Here is a 15,801-nt window from a genome sequence, read left to right as displayed (position 1 = left end):
CAAGATAAAGTATGGGCTCGAAAGACTTCCTGTAGCTCATATTCAAGGACATTAACAGGCTGGCTTAGAGGCAGTCATAAATCGATGCCTTTTGTTGTTCCAGTGATATGATGGGAACTTCGAGACCACATAAAAGATTGTTAGTTTTGCCTGACCAATAATTTTGGTTTTTCTGGGCAATCCAAGCATAAAGTAGAGTATCCCAACATACCTTCTGCTCTAAGGTCAGTTCCTCATGATGAGACAATGCCACTGCCAAAGCCACCAGAAACTTATGGACTAGATTCTGGTTCAGAATCGGAAAGAAGTTGCCAGAAAATGCAGAACCCAGAACGAGTACAGATGAAGACTTGATACTGCAAGGCTGCATCTAATTACTCAGGTAGAGTTGGATTTGGTCAGAGATACGGAACTCCACTAAACCAAGGCTCAATTAGTAGGATCAGCAGATTTCAGCAGTGAAATCTTCTTGAAAAGGGCATCAAAGTGTCTTTTTATATGAAGAGGCAATTTAACATAATGTCTTATTACTCCATGGATGGTGCTTTGGTTTATTGTGAAAATATCCAGGAATTAATAAAAGAGTAACATCTGGAGCATGTCCCCGAGCAGTGGAGACTTTTAAATGATTCATCCAAGGTCATTTGGAAAGTAGTTTTACTCCATAATGGAAATAAGTATCCATCTATACCACTGGCCCATGCAGTTCGCATAAAGGAAACTTATGAGAACCTATAGGTTCTTTTGCAAACATCTGTTTAGTATGCTATCAAGAACACAAATGGAATATCTGTGCTGGCCTAAAAGTGGTAGCTTTGCTGACTGGGTTGTAAGGTGGATACACTAAATACTGCTGCTTTTTATGTATGGGACAGCTGAGCAAAGGATTGCCACTACGGGGTAAAAAAAATGGTTTGTGTGAACACACAAACCATTGACAAACTATGACAGGCCAGAAAAATGTAGCACATCTTATTTTGGTGGATAAGTCAAAAATCTATTTACCTCTACTGCACATCAAGCTAAGTTTGATAAAAATATTTGTGAAAGTGATGGACAAAAACAGAGGATTTTCTTGTTTGAGGCAAAAGTTTCCTTGAATCAGTGAGGCTAAAATAAAAAAAACAGAGAGTTGGGATGCAACATGTTGTTAAAGCTTCATTTCCTACATTTCCATTTAGACTTTTTTTTCCTGAAAATTTGGGAGCAGTCTCTGATGAACATGGTGAAGGGTTTCACCAGGATTTTATTCAAATGGAAAAAAAGATACCAGGGAAAATGAAGTCCAAATATGTTGGCAGACTACTGTTGGATTCTTGTATGGGAGACACCAATGGATGATTATAAAAGGCAAGAATTAAAAAATATGTGTTTTGTTATCAGATAAGCATTTTTGTTTATCTGATAACCCATTATTTAATATTTTGTACTGTATTTAACATTTTTTACTAGAAATGGAGAAGGGATTAAAGTCAAAACTGAGTGTCTAATAAAAAAGTTTTTTTTACTAGAAGCTCAGTTTTGACTTTAATCCCTTCTCCCTTAAAATTGCAGTGGCATATCCAGGTATCACGGTAAGGGTGGTCATGGCGGCCAGGTGTTTGAATGGTTTTTTTTTTTTTTTTTTTTTTAGATAGACCTAGGAACACTTATACATGCACAAGTTTTATTAATTATTGTTTTATTGATTGATCAATGTTTCATTGATTATTATCTTTATTTGAATATTAGGAAAGCATGTGAATAATAATAGGTATTAATCACAAAAAATGACAATAATATATTATTTCCAAACATCTGGCAATAGAACACACGGAACAAATAAGTTTATGAAATACACACGTGTACATAAGAAAATTATAAAAGGAAAGAATAATAGAAGTACGTGTAGAGGCAGATTTACAGTGAAGCTTAAGCTCCAGGGCCCCTCAATATGTTCTTATTGTCATATGTTTTTGTACAATTTGAAAAAGTAAGCTATTTTAACCACCAATGTCTCTTTCCATTCTGACTTCCCCTCCGTCACACTGTTGTGTTGGGTGGCATTGGAGTCATGGGCGCCAGCAGGATATTTTGGAAGGTGGTGCATGTGGAAATAAATTTTTGTTCACCAAATTTTGGGGGAAAAAATGCATTATTTTAATTAAGTTAAGTCTGACTGATTTACGTGTACTGTTGAGCCAATGTTTCGTGACTGGCAGGAGAAAGGACTTGTATTGTTTTAATGTTTCAATAGATTACTTCAATATCCAAGGTGGTACGCTTGCACCACCTTTGGACTTTGAATGTCCATGGTGCAAGGCGGTGCACTTTACATGACTTTGCACCATGCTGCCTTCGCCCATGGTCTGAGTGACCATCGGCTTTAAAAAAAATACAAAGAAATTTTGCAATCTTTTTCTTAAAGAGGGTCCACAAAACCTCCATCCCCCCTGCACAGCTATGAAAAATGCTGTGCTGCCTTTTTCTGTTGCACATTCTGTATTGCCAATTTTCTTGAACGGCAATACTCTGCTGAAAACTAAAGGTCTCTTCGGCTTTCTTGTGATTCATTTGTATTACGATGCCTTTCAATATCACTTAATTTGGCTGTCAGTGTGCATTTACAATGTTTACAAAAACATTTTAAATAATCATCATCTAATTTGCAGAGCCAGTTCTTAGATTTTTAGATCTTTAAGTCATTGATTAATATATAGTCAACACGAAAGTGTTGACTATATTTTTTGCTCATTTTCAAAAAAAAGGGGCAAAATTACAAACTATAGTTTAATATCTATAAATAATATCTATATGTATATCTATAAATAATATCTATAAATAATATCTATATATAAATATTATGCCCAGTTGCATTTAATCTGACTTATAGTTTAATATGAAAATTCATAATCGAAAAAAAAAAAATTAGTTACCTACTAAAGTAAGTGAATCATCACAAATGAAAAAGGGCAAGTTTTTGTCAACACTCTGTTAAACCTTTTCAGAAGAGTGGTTTGCATGGAGAAATGATTTAAGTTATTGCATCTTTGTTCTAGGCAGTCTACTATAATTTGAAAGTAAATTCTAAGTAATTCGAACCAGCATAAGGTGAACCAGCATAAAGCGACCCTCCATATTAGGAAAATTAGACCGTCGAATTTCAAAGAAAAGAAGTTGGAAGAGTTCTGAGTGATCCAGGGCCATGCTGAACCATTTTAGTACCTGAGGCAAGAATGAAAAATTGCACCCACTATTAATCATGGTAACATCGGCAATTATTTAATCTTTCTTTTGACACCCCTTTCAGCTTTTAATCTGAGGCAAGAGCCTTGTTCGCCTCACCCTCGGCACGGCTCTGGGGTGACTGGTGGAAATTCATATTATATTTTTTTTCTGATGTGTAAATGATCCAACAATGAACTTTCAATTAAAAAAAAAAAAAAATACTGACATCAGAATAATTAAATTACAAACCGTTCTCTCGAATTGTTTGAGACGTCATGGACCAATCATAATTTGTAAACTTTAAGTGCACCACCTTTGGATTTTGAAGTAATACACAATTTTTAATATTTTCATTAAGTTATTGAAACATTAAACAATACAAATTCTTTCTTTCGAAATAAAAGTACTTTCTCCCACTGAACACGAAATGTTGGCTCAGTCGTAAATCAGTGAAATTTAACAATTTAAATATTGCATGTATTCGAAAATTTGGTGAGCAAAAAATTTATTTCTGCATGCACCACCTGTCAAAATATTCTGCCAGTGCCCGTGCCCATTAAATATGGTGCCATTTCTTCTATTCTCCCTATCCTGTGAACTTCTCTGACCATGTAGTCACCCAGAGCATAAAGAGGAAATTCATTCATAAAATCACTCACTTATTACAGAATCACTACAAAGTTGGCATTGCATTGCGCATATAAAGCAAACCAATGCACACTGCTCTGTTCAGAGGTGCACATTCATCATTTACTGCACGCAAAAGGAGAAAAAAGGCGAGAATACGAAAAATAACTTTTTGAAATTCATATTACATCTTTCTTAGATAGTATGAATCAGAGCTGTAATACTCAATATGTTCTACGTTGATAATAATATTAGTAAATTATTTACTAATATTAGTATTAAAATTATTATTAAAATTAGTAAATAACTCCTCTTATTAATTTACTTTAATTTCTGGAGGGTATCATACGGAAGTGTTCCACGTACTATATTGAGGTAAACTCCTCTTATTAATTTACTAAAGGAAGGAAGATCGTTTTGAATATTTTCGTTATTCTTTTAATTGCGTTAATTTGAATTTTAATTGTTTTGAATTGATTTTGAATTGTGTTAAATTGATTATTTAATTATTTATATTTTACTTTATTTATATTTTACTTTAATGGACCGGTAAGTTGCCGATTTTTTCGTTTTTTCCGTTTTAATTTCTGGAGGGTATCATACGGAAGTGTTCCACGTACTATATTGAGGTAAACTCCTCTTATTAATTTACTAATATTACATCTTTCTATAATCTGTAAATGATCCAGTAACAGGTTTTCAATAAAAAAAAAAAAAAATACTGACACCAGAGTAACAAAATTACAGATCATTCTGTCAAGGTGTAACAAAATGCAAAGAATATTAAAAAAAAAATAAGAAATCTACAGCAACGAGTAACATTATTATCAAAACTGGACAACCTTTTGACTATTGCAGACATAATGGATCATTCAACATTTGTAAACAGAGCTGTGGACTAGGTCAAAAATTCTTACCTACCGGGGGAAACTTTCAGCAGCCTCACAACAGTGTTTAACCTTGCTTAACAAACTCGCAGTTTGTTAAGCCAGGTATCCATTTAAATACAGTCAGTCCTCATATAACACGTGTTTACATTACACGAATTCGATCATACACGATTTATAAATAGGGGAACGATATCTTATATAACACGAACCGAATTTGCTTATGCACGATTCGCCTTTGTGTTTACAAGAAATGGCAGTCGAACGCAACATGATAGGAATGAAGAGAAGATTCTGAAAATGTATTTATGTTTTTTATATCAGTGAAGGGGAAACACATTTCACCATAATAACGTAAAAAGCAACAAAATTCCAGTTATCGGTATAATCGCAAATGCAATTAGATCGAGTTTACTACCAGTTTATAACAGATTCCACTAGCAGAAACGCAACTGGAAATTGTTTTTATTGTTTTATGGTAGTAACCCCTAGAAATGTGATTTAGTAAAATGTGAGGTGTTAATAGTGTATCTCTGCCTTTACAGTGTTGTTTATTCAGTTGCTACACGCGCACAGCTTTGTTTATGTGTATCACGCGTGCCTCCTCATTTTGTAATTGTGCTTTATTCCTTAGAAATTAGTAAAATACTAAAAGGTGTGAAAAGGAAGTGTCCTGGTGACGACACTGCAGATTCAGAGAGAAAAAGAAAAGCAATATCGATAAACAGAGGCAGACTGGATCAAAAATTCTTACTCGGGAAAATTTGTAGTGGCCTCATACTATGGCTTATGGCCAAAATCACACCGGCCACCGGGGTTTCCCCGGTAAGGCTTATGGCTAGTCCACCTCTGTCGATAGAGAAAAAATATGAAATTGTGAAACGCTTTGAGCGAAATGAAAGACCATGTGATATTGCATGTGCTACAAACCTAAATGAGGCAACGCCAGGAATTAGAAAGAATTCAGAAAAAATAAAAAAACTTTCATAGCAGGAATAACTCAAAGTGTAATTAAAATCCATTAGATTAAGACACAAAGAATTGGAAGAGGTGGAACGGCTGTCATCTGTTTGGATCGAAAATCAAATAAAAAACAAGGTTGCTTACGATAGAAGCAAAAGCATTAGCAATATTTTATTACGTAATAGTTGTAATAAAATACGTAAGTATTTTATTACAACTTTTTATTACAAATTTTATTATAATCGTAATAAAATACGTAAGTATTTTATTACGATTATTTATTGTGTTTGGTAATGTTTTGGTTACAAATGTGTGTTCAATCTTGGGTGGTCAGCACCTAACCCTATTTTTCCCATAGGGCCTGTTGTTTATATTGCACGATTTTGCATTACACGAGGGTTTCTAGGAACACAACTATCGTGCTATACGAGGACTGACTGTAATAGTTCTCACCATTTATACATAGAGGACCAACTTACACTATGGATGTACATGTCTTCCTCCAATAAAATATGTCTACAAACAACAGACCAGGATTGAGTGACCCATGGCTCGTGGATCCTTTTCATGTGGCGATTTTTTCACAAGGAGATCCTTTTCAGTGATCTCCTTGCAAAAAAATTGGTGCCATTTCTTATTTCACAACAAAATCTTAACCTCCATCTGGAACTCTTGATTTTTTTTTAACTCTTCACTTCTTTTTTTTTTTTTTTTTTATTTCTCTGCGATTCTTTGAATATATGGGTAGGACCGTGCTCTCCCATATAATCTTCCCCAATCTCTATATGATATAGAATTTTCTGTTTCCAGCTTTAATTTACTATTGATTACAAGAGGTAAACTGATTATATAAGACAAAATTCAAGGCTTGAACTTTGACCTCTTATAATCAGTAGTAAATTAATATTAAAAATAGAAAATGCTGCATCAACGTTTAGAGCAGATATGTCAAATTGGAGGCCCATGCATTGCTTGCATTCCTCTGTATTTATTGTGTAGCCCACAAGTGTCGCCAACTTTCACAGGCAGGTTAAAGTTATATGAAAATAATGATAAATGGTGATATTTAAAGGAGATACTAATATAAGATTTAAATAAGATTCACAACTTAAACAAACCACGAGCACTTCTGAGTATGACAACTCTGATTTAGAGGCACTGATCCACAGTAGTTTATAAAACTTTCATCTGACTTACAGTTAAACAAGGGTTGCCATCCCTGCTACAGATTCTGTTACTACTATTTGATTTCTGTAATCAGATGGCAAATAGATTTTGTAAGGATGTGACACTATCTAACTGAAAGAGTTTCCAAGTGATCTTGTTACTCCTGATAGTCAGCTATGGTACTTCAGTTACCTTGAACACTTTTGCAAACTCTGCAGTGATGCTTTTGGGTCCATTCTGTTTATCTGATATCCTTATGCAACAGGTGTAATGAGCAATGAAAAATTACCACAGACTGAATTGCTGACATTGGCAGTTATAAATATTTAATAGCTTCTACTGAATAATGCAGGGTGACACCCTGTAGCATATGTCAATGCTGTCAGGTTAAATTTCCCATGCCTCTACGCTCAGAATTTCAGAATATATTCAAAATTTCCTTGTTCACTATCTATAGATATAATGAAATGTTAAACACCTGGTCATCCTCTGTGTAAATAATTTAGAAAATATTAAAATTAACTAAGTGAACTAATACAAATTACGAAATACAAGTGAGAAGGACTCACCTGTTCTCGAAGTGCATTTCTATAATAATCATTGTCCATATGAGCATATTTGTTGGCAGTTTTAACACTATTCAGATCACGAGGAATACTATCAGGAATTCCAAATGGGTGATTTTCATTTTTGTAATAAGAACCAGAAACTTCAGAATTTATATTTCCTCTTGAATCTTAATGATGGAGAGAAAACATAATAACATTACACTAATGCTATCACATTAATTTGCTTATAAATAACTTTACTTTTCATTAACTGGTTTGTGAAGAGGAAAAAGAAGATTATTTAATTTTGATAAGTTGACCAATTAGTTATTAGAAAAACTGAATAGATATTAGGGTCAGGTTGTCTAGTGACTGGAAAGGTAAGTGATATTTTTGTCATGGATTTTGTAAACTGCTCAGTATGTATCTATCTATCTTACTGATAACAAGGTCTCCAGCAAACACCAGCCTAATCAACAGCACTATACAAAATTTAATCTGCTGACTGGAGAGTATGTGCAATTTCAGAACAGAATGATCTAGAGCAGGCCTTCTTAAACTATGGGTCGTGACCCCATTTGGGGTCGCGTAGCAAAATTCTGGGGTCGCGAGAGATTTTAATGTCAAATATTTAAATACACGATTTTATAACATCTAGATGTGTATTTGTGCAGAGTCACACTCACACACCTGCACACAAAGGGAGGAATGCGCGCGCACACGTGCAGCGAGACTATGATTCAGTAACACTGACTGTAATGTGAACTAGTGTAGTATTGACGCTCTTCTAGTGTAGTCAATTGTCAGTGTTCCGCCGCAACGAGATTTTAGTTTTTTTTATTTATTCGGTAATTAATAAATCAATTATTATATGCAATATGTTATTTTTATATATTTATTGTATTTTAGGATCAAAATAATTTTTGGCCATGGATAAATGGCTGAACTTAAATAAGAATAGCAATGACGCAGATAATAATGCTACAAACTCTTCTCAGGCAGGACAAAATATTGAAAAACAGGCATCGTATGTGCGAAAAAGAAAATATGATGAGTCTTTTCTTCAATTTGGCTTTACATTTCAAAATTGTAAGGGTAATGAACAACCTGTTTGTTTGATCTGCAATGAATTATTGGCTCCGGAGAGTCTGAAACCATCAAAATTAAAAAGACATCTTGAATCAAAGCATGTTTCGTATGTCAATAAACCAAAAGAATATTTTGAAAGACTGTATAAATCTTTAAATAAAGAAAAAAATCCTTTGAAAAATTTATAACCGTTAGTGAAAAATGTTTACTAGCGTCATATGAAGTTTCATACTGTATTGCTAAAAATAAAAAGCCGTTCACCATTGGAGAAGATCTTGTATTACCTGCTGCTATTAAAATGGTAGAAATACTAAATGGAAGTAAATATGGCGATGATATTCGAAAAATTCCTTTGTCGAACGACACTGTCTCGAATAGAATTTCTGATATTAACAAGGACCAATTAGTGCAACTTATTACAAGAATTAAAGAAAGCCCAAAATTTTCAATTCAGTTGGACGAAACAACTGATATTACTAAATTGGCTCAGTTGTTAGTATATGTCAGGTACGTTTATAAAGAAAGCGTGGAGGAAGAATTGTTATTTTGTCGTCCTATGGAAGACCATACTACAGGGAAAGACATATATTGTAAAGTTGACGAATTTTTAAAAACTGAAGGTTTAGAATGGAAAAATTGCTGTGGAATATGCACAGATGGTGCAAGAGCGATGACCGGCAAAAATTTTGGTTTTAAATCATTTTTTCAAGCTGCTCATTATGATCATATAACTTTTACTCACTGCCTTATTCACCGAGAGGCCCTTGCAGCAAAAAAATTAGCACCAGAATTGAACGATGTGCTTCAGGATGCTGTTAAGATTATAAATTTTATTAAGAGCCATGCCCTTAACAGCCGCTTATTTTCAAATCTCTGTAAGGATACGGATTCCAACTACACAACTTTATTATTACATGCAGAAGTAAGATGGTTGTCAAGAGGTCAAAGTTTAAGAAGATTATTGCTATTAAAGGACGAGATCGAAATATTTTTAACCGAACGAAAATGTGAACTTGCTGCTTTTTTTCAAAATGACTTATGGCTATCCAAGCTGTGTTATTTGTCAGATATTTTTGCGAAATTAAACGATCTCAACTTGTCTCTCCAAGGAAAAAATTGCGATATATTTACTTCGAATGATAAAATTGAAAGTTTTATCAAAAAGATCAACATTTGGAAAAGTAGGGTAGAAAAAAATTTGTTCGAAATGTTTTCCAGTGTCAATAATTTTATAATCGAGAAAATTCTTTGTAAAACTTTTATTGCAAAAATTATTGTAGATCACTTAAAAGCGCTAGAAACACAGTTCCGTACATATTTTATATTAAATATTGATTTCCAAAAAATAGTTTGGATTCAAAAGCCGTTTTGGATTGGCTTAAGTGAGATTGATCACCTGCCACTTAAAGCTCAAGAGGAATTTGCTGAGCTTTCGAGTGACTCAAACTTAAAACTACAATTTCAAAAAAAGTCCTTGACTGAATTCTGGATCTGAACTAGAACTGAATTTCCCACAATCGCTGATATGGCGTTAAATGTACTTCTGCCATTCAACACCACATATTTATGTGAAGTTACTTTCTCAGCTTTAACACATATTAAATCCCAGTATCGTTCAGCGCTAAAAAATGTTGAAGAGGTCTTACGTCCAGCAGTGTCAAACATTCCACCAAGATTTAATTTGTTATGCAATAAAAAACAGGCACATCCATCTCATTAAATTTTTTACTTTAATTTTAATTTAATACTTACCACTCAACGACTGCGTTCGAATATATTCGAGCGAACTAAGACGGTCAGAATCCCCTTTTATTTATGTTATTGCAAAAAATGCAATTTTGATGAAAAATAGGGCATATAATTTTTGTAACTATAATAAATACAATTTTACAATTTTTTGTGCAATTTTTAATTTTAGATTTTTGTATGTTTCAAAACGAATTCTAAAACTATATATTTTCATATGTATATGTATATTGTTACCTAATAAATAAATCATCAAAAAATATTAATTTATCTTTCTTTTATATTTATATGGGGTCGCCAAGAAACTCGCAATCATAAATGGGGTCGTGAATGAAAAAAGTTTAAGAAGCCCTGATCTAGAGTTCAAAACTTCTTGTTGTTATTTGGTTTTTAGGAGCATTAGCAACTAAGGCCATATTGCTCCAGGAATATGCAGTGGTCATTCCCTGACCTTTCTGCATCCTCCGCATTTGGTGATGATGGGCTTGAACCCTGGTCTAATCAAGAAGCGTGTGCTATGCACTGCTGCTCCTTCCCACCTGGCTATGGAAGTGACTCTCAAAACTTGTGCATCCTCTTGCACTACTCAGTTTTTTTGTGACGATACTTGATCAGAATCTACACTTCATTAATGTGTTTATGAATATATCATATAAAGGAATTTTATTTTATATTCACAAACAATTTATTTTATGTTGCATAAAATGAACTGTGTTTGTGCCTAAATATTACAATATCAAAATATATCATTCTAAAGCAAAGTAAAATAAAGAATAACTTAACTTTACTGTAAATTAATAAAATGCTTATGGTGTAGGCATATCAGAAAATTTCCAATTATCCTGATGCTGGTGGCATCCTAAAGTGTAGCAAAAATTTTGCCCAGCACCCAACAAGAGCCAATTTTCTTTTTTAATTTCTGGAAAATGTTTTGGTGTTTTTGAATTCTGCTTTGATGTTACCAATATTTTCTTTTCCGTATGGATTTCAATACTTATTGAATGCAACTTTTTTATTTTTGAATGAATTCATATATTTAAATTCATTAAATTAAATTAATTGTTTTAATATTTAAAAATTCTGCAATTTTTATACTTGTCATTTTCAAAAATTAGAAAAAAAAAAGTTTTAGGTAAATTAATAGACATGAATTTATTTAATTGCATCCATTTTCCACTTGTAAAGACTGTTAAGTGTGGGACATTTTAAATTTGTGCATGCACATATATTTCTGCTCATTATGTGTACAAATATTCTAAAAACATTAAAAATGGCTATGTATATATTACACAGATATCATTATTTGCTTCTATTTTCAAATTTTTTCAAAATTTATTTCAAATTTGGCATGCTTTATTGCTCCCACAACTTGAAATTTTTTTGTATTTTGCTTCCTTCAGAGTAGCGTCCATCTTGAGCAAATATCATGTTTTGTTTTCTCATTTTTATTTATGTGAAAGCAACCAAAAATCTTTCAAAAATTGATCTGAGACGATAGATGTTTGTTTAACATGAGGGAGAGGAAAATCAAGTACAGTCTGTCCTCGTATAGCACGATAGTTGTGTTCCTAGAAACTCTCGTGCAATGCAAAATCGTGCAATATAAACAACAGTCCCTATGGGAAAAGTGGGGTTAGGTGCCGACCACCCAAGATTGAACACACATTTGGAACCAAAACATTACCAAATACAATAAATAATTGGGTAATTTTAATCGTTATAAAAAATAATATAATATATTTTTTATTTTTATTATACAATAAATAATAAAAAATATTAATTTTATTATATTATAAAAAAGTATTTTTACGAATAAAATATTGCTACTGCTTTTGCTTCTATCGTAAGCAAACTTGTTTTTTGTTTGATTTTCTATCCAAACAGATGACAGCCGTTCCATCTCTTCCAATTCTTGTGTCTTAATCGAATGGATTTTAATTACACTTTGAGTTGTTCCCGCTATGAAATTGTTTTTATTTTCTCCGCATTCTTTGTAATTCTCGGCATTGCCTCATTTAGGTCTGTAGCACGTGCAATATCACATGGTCTTTCATTTCGCTCAAAGCGTTTCATAATTTCATATTTTTTTTCTCTTTTGACAGAGGCGGAGTGACCATAAGCCTTACCCGGGAAATCCCGGTCTGATTTTGGCCATAAACTGTACTATGAGGCCACTATAAATTTTCCCGGGTTTATCGATATTGCTTTTTTTTTCTCTCTCTGAATCTGCAGTATCTTTGCCAGGACGCTTCCTTTTCACACCTTTTAAGTATTTTACTCATTTTTAGGGAATAAAGCACAATTACAAAACGTGGAGGCACGCTTGATACACATAAACAAAGCTGCGCGCGTATAGCAACTGAATAAACAACACGGTAAAGGCCGAGATACGCTATTAACACCTCACATTTTACTAAAGCACATTTCTGGGGGTTACTACCATAAAACAATAAAAACAATTTCCAGTTGCGTTTCTGCTAGTGGAATCTGTTATAAACTGGTAGTAAACTCCATCTAATTGCATTTGCGATTATACCGATAGCTGGAATTGTGTTGGTTTTTACGTTATTATGGTGAAATGTGTTTCCCCTTCACTGATATAAAACATAAATACATTTTCAGAATCTTCTTCATTCCTATCGTGTTGAGTTCGGTTGGGGTGATTTCGCATTTGACTGCCATTTCTTGTAAATACAAAGGCGAATCGTGCATAAGCGAATTCGGTTCGTGTTATATAAGATAACATTCCCCTATTTATAAATCGTGTATGATCGAATTCGTGTAATGTAAACACGTGTTATACGAGGACCGACTGTAATCTTGAACTTAAATCTGTATTTCAAAACTTCATAGCAATATCAGAGCATATCAGTTCCACATTATTCTTTGCAAATAAAAAAAAAAAGTTATATGGTACCACTGCGAGGTTAATCCCCCTACTCCTCCCTAAAATCAGCAATACTAAGTTTGCTACATTATCTAGCTAATAACTGTTACAAAAAGTTACATTGTGGTGTTGCATCTGATAGTTGCTCATGATACTGCTCTGGATAAACCATAAAAAAAATTCAGGAACTACTACTTTATAATTATTAATTAAAAGGCAATGCAGGCACATTATTTTCTGCGAGGAATCTCTTGGATAACACATTACCACTGCAAGGTTAATCCCCCTACTCCTCCCTAAAATCAGCAATACTAAGTTTGCTACATTATCTAGCTAATAACTGTTGCTTCATGTCTGTCACAATAATACCTATTACAGTAGTCTGTAATCATTTTAGATGGCCATAAATATATGTAGTTTAGTATCAATCCAGTAGCATATGCATACACAGTCACATTGTTAAAGCCACTCCACAACAGCTAAGCAGTGTTCCCCATAACTTATGTTAATCCCTTCCTCAAGCAATTAGATGTGAATACTTAATCTATTGAAGGCGGGAGGAGAAGAGAGAAAAGAGAATATCTGTATTAATGACAATATGTGTTTTTGGCAAAGATAAGCAGAAGAAGATTGCCAGAAATTATCCATCAGATTTCAATAAGAGAAATGAAAAAGACAAAACCAGGCAAGCAGTATTCCAGATCTGTCAGGCACAAAATGCAGTGCTAATGTTATTCTCCACATTTCTGCCTCACTGTTTTGGTACGACACATGAAAAATAAAAGAAATTGCCAAAGAACAATACTTTGTGGACTTGTGGTACATGGTCTAAATCTGATCTTACAGATATGAATGGTGTAGAAGAGGAAGAAATGAAAAAGAAATCCTTAAACATGGATGGAGAGGACTCTGATATCAAGCATAATGATGAAATAGGCAGTGATACGCCAACCACACTTACTATTGACCAGGAATGTAAATAAGCATTGCTCGATATATACAAAAGGTAAGATCTCTATATGCTCAGCAAATTAATATTAAGAATGAAGTAAGGGAAAACCACATGGATGTTCAGACAGAAGTAATTCACCTTCAAAACAAACTGGAAATAATAATTAATACCCAAGAGTTAAACAAACATTACTTAATGCAATTGACTATGTCACAACAAGACATAACAGCAAAGTTGCTGGAAGTCACAGAAAACAAAGAAATGCTGCAGATTATAAACATGTCAACCAGTGCACCATAAATCATGTGTAATGATAGTGAGAAAGGTTTTGCAGAAGGTTGAACAGGATCAAAAAACTGTAAAAGAAAACTTAATTACAACAGTCACACAAACATCATAATGCTATCAGTGACACACACATGCAATCAACTTAGAGAGAATGGCTTTTTGCAGTGTAACTGATTCAGTTAATCATGAAATAGAATACAAATGTATGGGAGATTCTCATTGGAATACAACACAAAAAGATATAACTGACTTAGAAAGTTTATAAATGGACCAATACTAGAGCAACAGGTACTAGGTGCACAGAACCTCCTGCTCGCCTACAGAATCAGATATCTGAAATACTGTGTTACTGGGTTTCCATCCCTGAAATGGGATGGACACCCAGTAACAGAAGACCTGGGATCAGTCAGATGTACTGGATCAAAAGGAAAAAGGTGGATCTGAAAAGCGATGGAATACTAATTCATTTTGTTTATAATGTAACCACAATATTGCAGTTACATTATAAATAAAATGCAATGACAATATGTGCAAAGAACCTGAATTCACAGAAATAAATGCAAACCAGTTAACGACACTTCTAAAATCTCAGTAAACTACTGCTTGTGAGTAACTTGGTGCAAGTGGAACCAGTACACGCCAGACAGTACCGTATCCAGAAGAATGCATGTGGAACAACCAGACCCAGAGATGGCCACCACCATCATAACTAACACCATGTAGCAATTAGCTGCCCAAGCAAAACATTACTGAATGCAAACTATATCTGATGCTACCTCCAGAATGTAAGGAGTATCTCTAATAAGCTTCATGCATTTGAAACTCTTTTGTTTCATACAGATTTCCCTATTCTGTGCTTCACAGAATCCTGACTCAACAAAGAAAAACAACTGGATATTCTCAGAAAACCATCATGCTACAACTACATCATCAGTGATAGAGAAGGGCAATGAAGAGTGGGGTCATGATTCTCTTTTATCTAATTTTATCCCAACAATTCAGCGTAGCTAAGAGGTCATCCAAAACATTCAATACCCTTCCACATGAAAGACTGCTGTAAAAATTTGGAACATTATGACATTAGGACAAGTTACTTCTGTGGATAAAGGATCATTGAGTGGCAGAAGATAGAGAGTGGTTGTTAATGGATACTGCTCTTTTTGGACTAATGTTATTAGTGAAGTTTCTCTTAGTTCAGTGCTGGGCCCCCCTTACTGCTTTTGATATTTATTAACAACACTGGTGGAGGCAAACAAGCTGGAAATAATAATTTAGTTTCAAGTTTCATGTCTAAGTTTGCTGATGATATAATGGTTGGCATGGTAGTTAATGATTGGAATCAGGATTCACACATGCAAGAAGATTTAAAGAAATTAGGCAGATAGGTTGTGAAGTGGCAATTGAGATTTATGAGGGGCATTTGAAGTTTGCAGCCCGAGT

The 15,801-nt window shown here is 33.8% G+C and overlaps 1 protein-coding gene across 3 annotated transcripts in view; it reads right to left on the bottom strand.

The window, feature by feature from the left end:
* Positions 1-15,801, bottom strand: part of LOC150087471 (uncharacterized) — a 238,090-nt gene that overhangs the window by 55,235 nt on the left and 167,054 nt on the right. For all 3 annotated transcript variants that reach the window (XM_090372089.1, XM_090372090.1, XM_090372091.1), the window contains one exon: positions 7,421-7,587. In XM_090372089.1, coding sequence (XP_090228215.1) covers positions 7,421-7,587 — 167 coding nt within the window. The remainder of the gene's footprint in view (positions 1-7,420; positions 7,588-15,801) is intronic.

Source organism: Mastigoproctus giganteus, chromosome 4 (genome assembly GCF_048544385.1).
Source record: "Mastigoproctus giganteus isolate SK-2022 chromosome 4, ASM4854438v1, whole genome shotgun sequence".
Classification (NCBI taxonomy): Eukaryota; Metazoa; Arthropoda; class Arachnida; order Uropygi; family Thelyphonidae; genus Mastigoproctus; species Mastigoproctus giganteus.
This window is presented reverse-complemented; position numbering and strand designations above follow the sequence as displayed.